This window comes from Rhipicephalus microplus, chromosome 5, assembly GCF_043290135.1.
Source record: "Rhipicephalus microplus isolate Deutch F79 chromosome 5, USDA_Rmic, whole genome shotgun sequence".
NCBI classification, from domain to species: Eukaryota; Metazoa; Arthropoda; class Arachnida; order Ixodida; family Ixodidae; genus Rhipicephalus; species Rhipicephalus microplus.
In genome coordinates, this window is record NC_134704.1 from 86,148,393 (window position 1) to 86,161,183 (window position 12,791).

The 12,791-nt window shown below is 43.4% G+C and overlaps 1 protein-coding gene across 1 annotated transcript; it reads left to right on the forward strand.

Moving 5' to 3' along the window:
• The first annotated feature begins 2,652 nt into the window (after positions 1-2,652).
• Positions 2,653-7,356, forward strand: LOC142817851 (uncharacterized). Its single transcript, XM_075895736.1, has 4 exons — positions 2,653-3,221; positions 3,756-4,013; positions 4,685-4,729; positions 5,282-7,356. Exons 2-4 carry the CDS (start codon positions 3,875-3,877, stop codon positions 5,446-5,448), a joined length of 351 nt encoding a protein of 116 aa, XP_075751851.1. The 5' UTR covers positions 2,653-3,221; positions 3,756-3,874; the 3' UTR covers positions 5,449-7,356.
• Positions 7,357-12,791: the final 5,435 nt, after the last annotated feature.

Genomic DNA, 12,791 nt, shown 5'->3' on the forward strand with positions numbered 1-12,791 from the left:
AACGCGTTTTAAAAGGTTAATTTCAGGTGACAGCGTTCTATATTAGCATGGGACAGCTAACCTTGCAATATTGTTAAATTGTATGCCACCAAAAATATTACCTACTTCCCTGTAACGCCACCTTAGTGCCCTTTTTGCAGTGTTATTGTCCGCAAAAAGGTGCGTCGCTTCGGTATACACGCGCGCCGCACGGAGTGGGCATGAGCATGGCGGCCGCCGTAGCAGACGACGCGGTTGTCTCCACCCTGAAACGGGAGGCGGGCGCGCGCGCATCGAGGCACCCTAAGAGTGAGTAGATATTAGCGCCATCTGTCGAGAATAAAACTAACTAGAAAACGCAATACTTTGTGTTTTTTCATTTAGCAAGATTGCGAGCGCCGCCGCATTTCGCCGAACAGCATGGCAGCGCCTAGAATTTGTTCTTATGTAAGTTGGTGACTAAGGGTGCTAAACATGTTACTTTGTCGAGAGACGTAATAAAGGACAGAGGAGCTGCTTGTTCTCTCGATGTGATGTCCTTTTTCATGTTTTCCGCATTGCGCTAGAAGTAACGTGGTTATAGCGGCATGTTCGTGTGGTAGGTACACAGCTAGCACAGCGTAATGGACGGTGCAGCGAAGTCGGTAGTTCATCAGGGACCGGATTCACAAAACTCACTTACGAAAACATTTTTGCGCAAGAGAAATTTTGTTGCGTAAGTCGATTCACGAAACGAAAAAACGTCGTAAGAGGCCATCGTTGTCACATCGGCCGCTGCAAATAAAGCGCGCTGTGACTGCCCGGGAACATGTCAGCGATGGTGATGCAGTTGCTATATTTGCTTACGTCACCGAAAAGTGCTCGTAAGTGGATTCACGAAGCGAAATTGTGCGTAAAAACAGCATGGCTGAGAGAAAATCCTAAGAGTGGTCCGGACCACTCTTAGGAACAATGTGGCTACTTAGAACCTGCTGCCGCGGCGGTATACTTTGGTGCCCTGGCTGGTTTTGAGTTAATTCACGCCCATTAAGGGCTGCCTGATGACTGCTGGTGCGTTTTTATTTCTTTCGGCGCTTTGAGCTTCGCGTGTTGTTTCCCTTGTACGCAGTGGATGATGTTGACAACCACCGTCGTCCAATAAGTTCGAAGTCGCAGTAATTGAAGAATTCTATTGGGCGTCAATGGCATAAAACTACGCATGTAAAGATTTGTGGTTGGAGGAAAACCAATGTGATACGTGAATGGTCGGTGCATTCGAACGCGGCATGGCATAGGATCAACCTTATCTGTTATGTTGTTGTGTTGCGCCCCATCTCATCCAATTAAAAGTGCGACTCGAGATCCTTGCCTCATTGGTGGAAATTACCACCAAAGAGGTTAATGGGAGCACATTCTTTGCGCGCTATTGGAAATAAAAATGAGAGCAAGTTTTCAGTGAGTGGTTCATAAAGTTTGTGCTCTAGTGTACTTTCATTGGCTCTAACTGTCCAATGGTTGCGATCTCTGAAATACAGCTGTCGATACTCTTTGGGACGATCTGGAACAAAGCGTACTTTGTAAACCAAAGCGTATTAGGGGTGCGCGTGATTACGCAGGGAACTACAAACAAATCATGCATCTTCACCATCACTGTTCAGACACCGATATAGACCGTGATAATATGGCAAGCAATTGGAATGAAATGACCCTAGTAACTTTGTATGACACCGAAAATATGCAAACCCTCACGATTCTGCAGCAAACCTTGGCTGAATTTATCCCTGCGTCAATCACCAGCCATTTAACTTGGCGCACGAACATCATTCAAAGGTAGAGCGAGCCACTGACATGTATTTTGTGCGACGTAGTGACCACTTGACCTGAGAATAATAGCGTTGCGAAGGCGAATCCCCTGTCGCATGCTCTGATCGAAGCAGACGACAAACGCGAGCAGACGACGGCTTGGCCGACAGGCACAGCTTGTTATTGGTTGTGAAGCAATACCCTCTACATCAGCTCACTCCGTGACGTTGCCAAAACACTTCTTTCATCTGGCACGCCTGTCCTGTTCGTCATATCACCCCCCTCGCACATAAGAGAAATTTTTTTCACGCCGTGAAAATAGTGCAAGTACTTTCTAAGAGCTCTCTTACGTGCGGTGCAGTTGTCGAAAACAACATGGCGTCGTAAACAGCATATCGGTCGGTGCGACTTTCAGCAAATGCTTCTCGCACGAGTTTCTTCAGCGTTTGACCGGATGTGTTGTGATTACAGCAGCTCTTTCGGTGCGTGTAAGCAGCGCGGAAAGCAGTGGCAATGCAATGGTGTACGGTGAAGCGCAGCGAAGCCTGTGCGTCGGTGTGGTTATCAAGCGGGGATCGGCGTCGATGTATCGACGGCAACTAGCACTCGAGAACCCTGCAATGTGTGTTTGTGTGCCGGTAACAGTTCGTTCGCTTGACTCTCCAGTCTCTCAGTTGGGTGCTGTGCGACATTTCGGATTGACAGCATTTTGACACGTTACTTGAGTGACCCCAAGTACGTACGGAAACGTGTGAACTACGCGCTCGGTTCTTGCTTCGCCACTAGTTAGCCCGTACGCTTCTATTTACTTCAGAGCAATGTACTGTTCGGGAGTGAAACGATGTCCGTTGTGAACAGTGGTGCTGTGTTGACGTTCCAAGACTTGTGAACAAGCTGTGCTCGTGTAACCGAAAATTGAAAGACAGCGTTGATAACTGTTTTGCCCTGCGAAGTTGTGGTGGGGCAGCTTGGCGCTTTTGTTTATTAAGTCGTCACTTCTCCTTTTTGTGATAACCATAGTCCTAGCGCTGTGATGTGATCAACCAAAACTGCGAGATGCTACATTCTGTTGTGGATCGTGTTACTTTGGAAGCGCGCCTAGACTGTTCTTCGGTTACAACTTGAGAGTTCTATGTGGCAGCGAGAGCCCGTGAACGTCAAGCTTCCCTTCGGCCCCCAGAAAAAGCAAAGATTTCACCGGTGCCTTGCTTTGGATGAAGTTGTAGGCCAATATCGCCTAACTACCGGTTTCCGAGTTCGTCTGGCCATCGTTTTGCACGGCACTAGAGCCTCAATTGACAACAGCCGGTCATGGCCAGTTCTTACACTTTATCAATGGACGTGCACGCCTGGCCAGCCCTTCATTGCTGTCGTTGGCAGCTTCCAGTCTGCAGATGCCCTTTGCCTGTTGGCCGTACTTGGTTCCTCATGACACCGACGGCTACTAAATTCTGCCATCGGTGAGTTCACCTTGCAGAACTAAATTTCACCGGTACTATAATTCACGCAGTTCTATAACGTGTGCAAGTTTTTAAGCCCATCAGATGTAATGTTTCTCTATGGTAAGTTGAAGCATGAAAAATTTACTACTACTGTTATATACATACATATATTATGGAGCAAATACATAAAAAGTTTTTTGTGATTTGATACAAGTGAGCTCTTGTTTGATTATAAGGTTGGGCCTGTCGATTGACCACGTTTGATAGTTGGAAAGTTAATGTGCATTGATTTTTCAGGAGCCAGGTTGCACTTGAAAAATTTATGCTATTTTGGAAAATTAGTTCTATAGACAATTACCACTGTGGTAGTACTATACTTCAGTAGGACATATATATTGCCGTACGTAAATTTTACATGAGGCTTCAGTTTATTTCAAAGTGATTATAGCAGATTTTGGTCACTTTAACGAAGTGATAGCTTCCTCAAATAAGTATTAGAATTGAGTGCTTTTAATGATTGTTTTTAAATATCTCGTTTTTGGCTCTTCACAGATCGCAGAGATTGGTTTGTTAAGGTCCTGTGATGCATCGGTTGCACATTCTGACACATCAATCCTCATCATTACTTGGAGCACCAGTACAAAAATAGGAAGGACACGTTCTTCCTAACTATGCAAGCCTATGTCATTGCTGGGACTGTTATCATTCAGCGGATGTGGCGTGGAAGCATGCATGGCAGCCTCATCTGGAAGGACTGCGATCTGCTTGGGAGCTTCGAGCGCTCAAAACTGCCTAACGGCTGGCTGCAAGGTTAGTTTTTCTTTAATACATATGATTGCGTGAACACCACTTACTGTGCACAAATTGAAAACCCAAGCATGGTTGCTTTCAGTGGATACCTGTAATATTCTTACACATAATTCTTATTCAACATTTATAGAACTAAATTGCAAGATAATTGAGAATGTTTAAAGCTGAAAGCCTGCAGCTTATGAATGAAACTCCAATAATCTGAGACTCAAAAGCTTGTGCTTTGAAACGAGCACAAATACTTTGATTCCTTATTGAGCTCTCGAGCTTGTGACTCCTTTTGTGGATCAAGTGCTCTAGAAGGAAATAGCAAGTGGGTGAAAATTGCCTGGCTGTTCACAACTTGCAAGGAGAAAGACCTATTGAAGAAGCCTCAGATGACATAGGGCCAGTAACTGCATCTTTTACCTAATGTAGCTTTTTCTCTCTCATTGCTGTTGCTTGTGTTTCAGCCGAACATGTTCACCACGATTGCATAGTGATATATATTTTTCTACAAATTGTACCTGACCTAAGTATGCATTGTTGATCTCTAAAGATGACGTTCAGTGTGTTTCAAAGCCATGGCTTCTCATTTCTCTGTCTGTGGCTAGCCTATTTCAGCAGCAGAGCGATGCAGCTAGCACACATGCAATCCAAGTCATGGAGCGCTCCTTTGGTGTTCTGTGCAGGACGCAGCATATCCATCCGGCAAGACACTGGTATCAACAATAATGGTGAGTGTTGGTGGCACCTGTAGGAGCCCGTTGTGTTTCTTGCGTATGATTATTTCCCCCGATGAAGTGCATTTTTGAAAGGTTTTCTTCATTTAGAATAATAGATGTCAGCAACAAGCACACTCATAATCCACAAGTTCTTTGTGTCTTCTAGACTGCCGATTTGCTCCTATACGCAGTACGCTGAGCTGGCTATGTTAGACAGCCTTAAAGTTATGAACATTGGCTGTTGTGTTGTAATGCAGTCTAACTTGTGTTTCTTAGTGAACTTATTTGGGGTCTGCTTCTCGCACCTAATGTAAAGTCAAAATAGAAGAAACCTTATTGCCTTTTTGTGTCTGGCAGAAGTTTCATGCCTTCATCTATAACATTGTAGTTTTGCTCTTGTATCATATTAAATATATTTTCAGTCTTCACTGTTTGTGTGTGTGTGTGTGTTGAGGCTTGTCATTGGCTTCTGAAAATACAATATCTGTAAATATGAGCACATAATAGACAACTATACACTCTTGCATGTAGCATGGTTGTAACAATGATCTGTATTTTTCTAAGTTCCAGCAGTAACAAGGGGTTTGGTGCTCCACAGTCATGTACAGTGCATCAAGAACAGAGCACAGAAGACCAACAAGTATAAAGGGACTGCCAGTGACTGTTCTCCTGCTCAAAGTTTACAACAGCAGAAAGAGCACATTGTGATGTCGGGAGCAGCTGCTGCTTAACTTCTTAGCAGTGCATTATTCAGCAGTTCATTTGCTTGCATTCGAAATTAGTTAAATTTTGCATGGAAGATACCAAACTATGACACTAATTTAAAGGCTGCTGTAGTGTTAGTGGGCAAATATTTTTGAGCTGAAGTTTTTAACATGTGTGTTAAGTGCCTGCGTGCCTCTACATTTACATGCCAGAAATCACAGCATCCATGGTCGCCAATGGTAACTGTGTTTGCATTCTTTGTAGTACAAGAACTAAAGCCATGGATGCAGTAATCATGTACTTAGTCGATGTAATCCTTCAGTGTACACTTATTTGTATAGCACCAATGATGCCATGAGTGTATAAGCTCTGGGAAGTGAATCTATGTGGATTATTTTATTTAGAAGGAAGAGGATCATCACTACTCCTAGTATATCTTAACAGTATATTTTAGTGCTTGGGTATTATCCCACTGCCTGTCCGTCCTTCAACAGTCTACTTTTCTACTGTGTAAGTGTAACTTTTTAAATGTATACTTTGCTCGGATAGGTTTGTTCATAATGTAATGCAAGTGACTTATCATCTATGCAGCTCTACTCAGACTAGAAATAAAAGTATTTATTTTTGTGTGTAGCTAAAGCATGCATTCACTTGTGTTTTTCTAGGTGCCTGTACAATTTTTTAGCCTTACAAAAGTGCTGGTATACTCTAATATTGAATCTGGCATCTTAATATAATTTGTTAGTGGAAGTAAGAATGTGTTTACAACCAATATTACTATCCTCAGATGAACTGTGAAAACTCTGTGGAAATTTATTTACATTTTCTGAACTTTGTGAAGGCAAATGTTGTTATGTTCTTTTATTGTGGTCCCTGTTTCATGCAAATGACACATAATTACTTTGCAGTGGCATAGTATTAGTTGTTATTTTACACATATGTGCTGAGCAACATTGCAGTTGAGGCCAGCAGCAAGACATACATGCAGTGCACTGGAGCATCACCTCACATAGTGTACAGTCTTTGCCCACCAGTAAACTCAATATTTTTCAAGCAGACTAATAGACAGCTGTATGGGAACTGTGTTGATGTGCAAACTTTGAAGTCTTCTTGAGGAGTGTTTTTCATCATTTTTGTCCAAGTGAAATAGCTACCCAAGGCCACAACCGGTGGGAATGTGGTGGTTTCCTCTCTCCAAAAGCACTCTTACCAGCTGCCTCAATGTTAGCATGGGGTGAATTCACGAACTGGAAAAATAATTGGTCTTTGTTTTCTTGGCCGAAAGAGTCGCTTCCACCGTTGAGCCACCACGACGCGCCAGAATAGAAACTTTTAGCTAAATAAAGTTGATTCTACTTTTGAGAAGTGTTTTGGGGAAACGAAATGACACCTATAGCTGTCAATATAAACACTGTTTGCACCAAGGAGCTTAGTAGCTTATAATTGTATTATTCATGTTTTGTCTAGAATTCACTCGCGCTGTGCCAACTTTCAGCCCAAGTGTCCTAACATGCTTTGTTAGTGGGTTGTGAATGAGCCAAGCTATGTCAATAAACAGAGTGATATTGCAGACATGTACAAAATATTGATGCACAGCCCTTTTATTTAGCATGACATTGTCAAGGGCTTTGTTCTTGTGTTTTTTATAAAAACTGCTTGTCACTGGGCAGCAACGGAAAACTATGCTTCAAGCTTTTGCGAGATGGTTCGAGAAACAGCGTGTTCAGACATAACAGTGCTGGTGGATTTCTCTCGTAAGTTACTTTCTGTAGTATATTCAAAATGAGTGTATTAGAATTGTTGTTTTATAGCCATTCATTTTAATATTTACACCTGAGTGTATGTATGTATGTATGTATGTATGTATGTATGTATGTATGTATGTATGTATGTATGTATGTATGTATGTATGTATGTATGTATGTATGTATGTATGTATGTATGTATGTATGTATGTATGTATGTATGTATGTATGTATGTATGTATGTATGTATGTATGTATGTATGTATGTATGTATGTATGTATGTATGTATGTATGTATCTATGTTTTAAATGAGAATCCGTTTATCATTGGTGAGTAAGCTTGGTTATGATTTGGCTGAATTTTTTTCTAGTTATTTCTCTTTTGAGTCATTATACATTTGAATTTGTTTTGTACTGCATAAAAATAAATGAATCTTACACAGAATATGTGTGTTCGAAGAAGTTGTTTCATTTACCAACCTACAGTCATGGGCAAGAAATTGGGTAAAATGGAACGAACCTACGAACCTACGAGTATGTCGATTTCAACCTTTCAATTTTAATCAGAATAAGCAAGCCCCGTGGTTGTATATGTGTGTGATATTTATGCATACTGTGATACCGGTTCGCAATTACAATTAAGGTCACAAACCTAGTCAAGCTGAATTCACGAATTTTGTTCATGCACCTTTCATCTGCATTGGAACTGTTGTTAATAAAAAATAAACTTCAGTTTAGAAATTTATTCTAGTAACCAAAAGCAGGGTATCTCTTTATCACACAAATCAAATTGCCATTGTTCTGTTCCATTCTGGACAATAGGGGACCCTCTCAGCAGAACTCGATTAACTGCAATAGTTGAATTTAACCATTGACAGCGACATTACACTGAAGCGTGCAGCATGACAAATAGCGGGAGAGAAGACACAAACTAATCACTCTGTTTGCGTCATCTCTAACTGTCCGTGCTCTTTGGTCTTGCTGCATGTGATGATGCCCACCAAATTAGCACGAAAGCGTGTCCCTACAAAGTCAGTCAACTTGGCTGCAAGCAGTTAGCTCACTGCATGTGTAGATTTTCTTCAAAACACCGTGAAGACTGATTGCTGGTCGAATATCCAAACACGTGAAAAGTAATGTACCAGGTATGATATTGGTATTTCAGCACTGGACACTTTTGCGATAAGAGAAGATGGAGGAGAAAATTGTGAACCCTGAATTGTTTAATTTTTGAAGGAGCACAGTACAGCGCTTTTGGGTCAAAAGGGGAGTGAAAGAAGCAAGTGCGAAAGCCTACTTTTCAAAAAATTAGTACCCCCCACCACGCATAATGTCAGGCCGGGCAACCTCTTGAAAAAAAAAAGTGCTCAGTGATTCTGCGAATCGAACCAAGTACCTCCTAGATTGTAGTTGAGCGCTGTAACCGCTCGTCCACTGCAGTGGTGCTTGCATTCGCCCTATTGCTGATATATCGTCATTCCTTCGAATGAAGCCAAAGGCAAAAACGTCCGGTGAAACTTTGTCAAAAATAGAAAAACTAGTTAGAATGCGTTTGCCCAAGGTTACTAGAAGATAGAAACCGCCACGCGTGACTGTATAACCGTGCGCTATTTATTCTTGTACATTACTGTCATGACGTTGGGATAGCCGGTTCTAACGTAGGCTACCTTCTCATAGTTTGCCAAATATAAATAAGAAAATAAAAATATATATCGGCCTATGACAACGCTAATCAACTATTATGAGTTCACTGTCACTAGTGTCACTTTCAATAGATGAATGCTCAGTTTGCTTCTATTATCGTTATTTAGGAAAGTTTTGGCTCATTAACTCAACTCTCCCAATTAGCATTGATTCTCACATCTAAGGACAGTCACACTTCATCTCGCTTTCTGAGTGGCCATCGCTCCCATAGAACGCGTACTCCACTTTTTTATGCACTCCGAGCATCTGACGCTGCTTTGCGGAGACTTTCCCTGACGTCTGCTGGGCCAGAAAATTGTCTTTGTTATCTATCAATTTCAAGCTTTCGCGAAGCCGAAACGAGAGTCTCTCTCTCTCTCTCTTCATTCTTTTCGCACGTGTGATAACGTCTCTCGACCTCAAAACTCGTATACATGTCCCTTGCTTTGTTTGCGCACTCAAACAACGCTGGACGAAATATTTGCACCGCGTTTTGTGAAAAGCATTAGCACTGAGACACCTCCCGACGAGTCTCCCTCATTTTACGTAGACATATACCTAAGCGTAAGTGTATGCACGTTCTCGCAATCCGGCTTTATAAAAATGCTGCGGTGCATGGAACCAGCGAAATTGCGCTCACAATTTCATTTGATTACTGCTGTTATCTATTTCCGCACAATTCGTCTGCAGGCACCAAAGTCGCTCATGTGTCTTGTAATAAGAATGTTGTAACAAAGGCTACCTTTGACTATAGCTACAAAACACCCTTACGTTCACCACTATACCGTGCTAGATTTCACCGAATTAGTTAAGTAGCAGCGCAGCTTCAATGAAATGTAAGGTAACTGGTCGCGTTAAATAGGGGAAGACATTCGAGGCCCATTTTAAAACATTGCATGCATCGATTTATGTGTGGTTTCATTTATGTGGTGCACCTGGAGTGTTGTTTACTTGTACTTGGCGAGATAGTGCATGGATTGCTCGGTGGCTTAAGGCCATCGAGCAATTATTTTTTTTAGCTACAGTCGTTGATTGAAGGCGAGTGCTTGGCTTTGCACAGCCCACCAAAACGTCTATTACAACGTACGCGGCATCCCGTAAGCGCTGTAGCAGACGCTCGCGGAACTGAAACTTAGATGCAGCAAATCATTGGCTATCATCGTATACTCTCGATGCTAGACGCTTTGCGTGCTACCTTGATATTATCGGCACACACTTCTTTCTTTCCTTGTCGTTTCATCGGCTATCGTGTGTCCTCCTTGCCCTCTTAAGTGCCGAATAAGTTAAATTCATACCCGCGCTATAGTAATTCCTCCAGATAAGAGAATTTTTGGCTAAGAAAATGCGTAGCCAAAGAGAAAGCTTTGTGAATTCGGCCCCAGATTCATGTGGCGAGCCCAAGATGTTTACATTTCGGCAAAATAGTGGGCGGCAAGGCGTGATGCAAACGGGATGCAGCGTTGATCCGGGTGTATCCAACCTGTGAGCCTGTCAATGGCAGCAGACGATGTTGCCCGAGCAGGAAACGCCATTGCTGTTGGAAAGACTCCACGAACATAGAACCTGAAGGGAAAAGAACGCTTGGAGTGCTAGTTGCAAGTAGATAGCAATGTTAAAGTTTCCACTTTGTTGTCATCGGGCTTTCATAATTAGTTGGTATCTCAGCCGGGGTCTCATTGCTTTCGCGATTAGTGGAATTCGACCACTGCGTGCAAGACAAAGCGGCCAATTCGCGGTAAGTACTGATCGGCGCTCATCGGAACTGTTGTGCTTTGGTTTGCACTCTACCGTATCTGTGTCTTGTGTGTGCGGCCATCGCTCCCGTCGTGTTAGTGAGACACATCGTGAACCTCGGAGTGGAACAGTTTAAAGGATTCGTCCAACTTCCCGTGAGCAATCGATCTCAAGCGCACATTCCCAAACGAGCAAGCGAGGAGTAATAAACATAATCAGGGCACAGCGTTAAAACCATGGTAGCACGAAATTGCAAGCACCACCTCCTACGAAACAAACCTTGACGCTTTGAACCGGCTTTGATTACGCCTTTGAAAAGCGAAAACACGGCCAATGGCGTGTCCGGGTTTCGGAACGCAGTTTCGCAACTCATATGATTGAATATCTCTGGCGCAAGCATGATAAACATGAGATGCGTGTCATGTAACAACATGACTACATTCTATGCTCATGAGGCGCTCGTGGCCGTTTTGCTAGCTTTACATGTACCAAACTCGGTATAATGTGACGCGAACAGACGACATAGGTAAATGACACATCCAAACATGATAATCAAGATATGCCTGTCATGTAGCAACATGGCTACATGCCGCACCCATCATGCGATTGCGGCCGTTTCGCTAGCTTCTCATATGCCGAATTTGGTGTTACGTGACGCCAATGGATGACGAAGGTATGTGACAGGTGCAAACATGATAATCATGAGATGTGTGTCATGTGAGAGCTTGACTACAAGCAACAGTCAAGGCGCATATATTTCGACGTGACGGGGTGTGCGTGCTCGCCGGCGTTCATTTCGTCGCGTGACGCCGGCGTTGCCACGCCAGGCGGTGGTCATGCCATATACTCGCATTTGCGCGCCGCGCGGCGTTGTTCTGACGCATGTGCGTTTCAGCACGTCCGGCGTGCCTCCGTCACGAAAAAAGGAAGATGCAGTGTTGTCTGGTGGACGCATCGGCGCGAAATGCAGCCTGTCGCATTTCGCGTTGGTTGGTGTCGGGCCGCGCCGACGGATGCTGGTCGCGCCTGGCTTATGACTATAAAAGTGTCGCGTTTTGCTAACGTAGCGTCACTATTCTCAGCGTGCGCGCGCGTCATTGCTACATTGAATTGATTGATATGCGGGGTTTAATGTCCCAAAACCACCATATGTTTATGAGAGACGCCGTAGACGAGGGCTCCGGAAATTTCGACCACCAGGGGTTCATTACCGTGCACCCAATCTGAGAACACGGGCCTACAACATTTTCGCCTCCATCGGAAATGCAGCTGCCGCAGCCGCGATACGAGCCCGCGACCTGCGGGTCAGCACCCGAGTAGCTTAGACACTACACCACCGCGGCGGGGCCATTGCTACGTTGGAATGTATTGGGCTCTTCATGATACGCTCGCGGCCGTTTCGCTGTCGTCACATATACCAAATTTGGTGTTACGTGCCGTCAGTGGATGCCAAAATATATTACTGGTGCAAACATGATAATCCTGACACATGATAATCCTGTTGTCATGTAAGAACATGACAACATACTATACGCTCATAGCGTGCTCGCGGCCGTTTCGCTAGCTCCACATATACTAATTTCGATATCATGTGACGTGACTAGATGACGAAGGTTAACGACACAAGTACTCTAAATCGTTAAACACTTTTTCTAAACACAGCTCGCAGTAATTTGTTAATCTTCGTCCTATTCTTTTTCGCTCTAAAAACCCAAGTACCGATATCGCGGGCGTGAAAGCGAATGCCTACACAGACCGGATTTTACGCTAACGCATATTTTATTTCTTGTGTTCCTGTCATTCCATTTTGATATGTAAGTATAAGCTATTGGATAAAGACGGTTTTTTTATTTTCTTTGTAGTGACTGTAAAGGCCTAATCTTAGTGCTTGTGCCTAAACTTATATAAGTGCCTCTAAACAACTATTTTTCAGAGTCGGTGCTTTTATAAATACTTTGTAACCTCTAATTTTGCTTCGAGTGCAGTTTGAGACTATTTTTCGTGTTTCTGGGCAAAACTGACAGGTCAAAACTCCACGAGGTGCAACCCAGTTCTATAGTTCGACCAAGTTCCAGAAAGCATCCGCTAGCAGCAGTAAGATGATATGCGCCGGTCACTTTATGTCGCTGCATGGGGCGAGTGGTTCAAGAAAGGAAAAGAGGAAGAAAAAGAAAAGGCTATTTCTGCACGAACTGCAGGGCATGTTC

Excerpts from the sequence above, each read along its gene's own strand:
- LOC142817851 (XM_075895736.1), top strand. The coding sequence starts at position 3,875 with ATGCAAGCCTATGTCATTGCTGGGACTGTTATCATTCAGCGGATGTGG. Across the intron at positions 4,014-4,684 it reads GCCTAACGGCTGGCTGCAAG|GACGCAGCATATCCATCCGG; the intron begins GTTAGTTTTTCT and ends TGTTCTGTGCAG. Across the intron at positions 4,730-5,281 it reads CACTGGTATCAACAATAATG|TTCCAGCAGTAACAAGGGGT; the intron begins GTGAGTGTTGGT and ends TATTTTTCTAAG.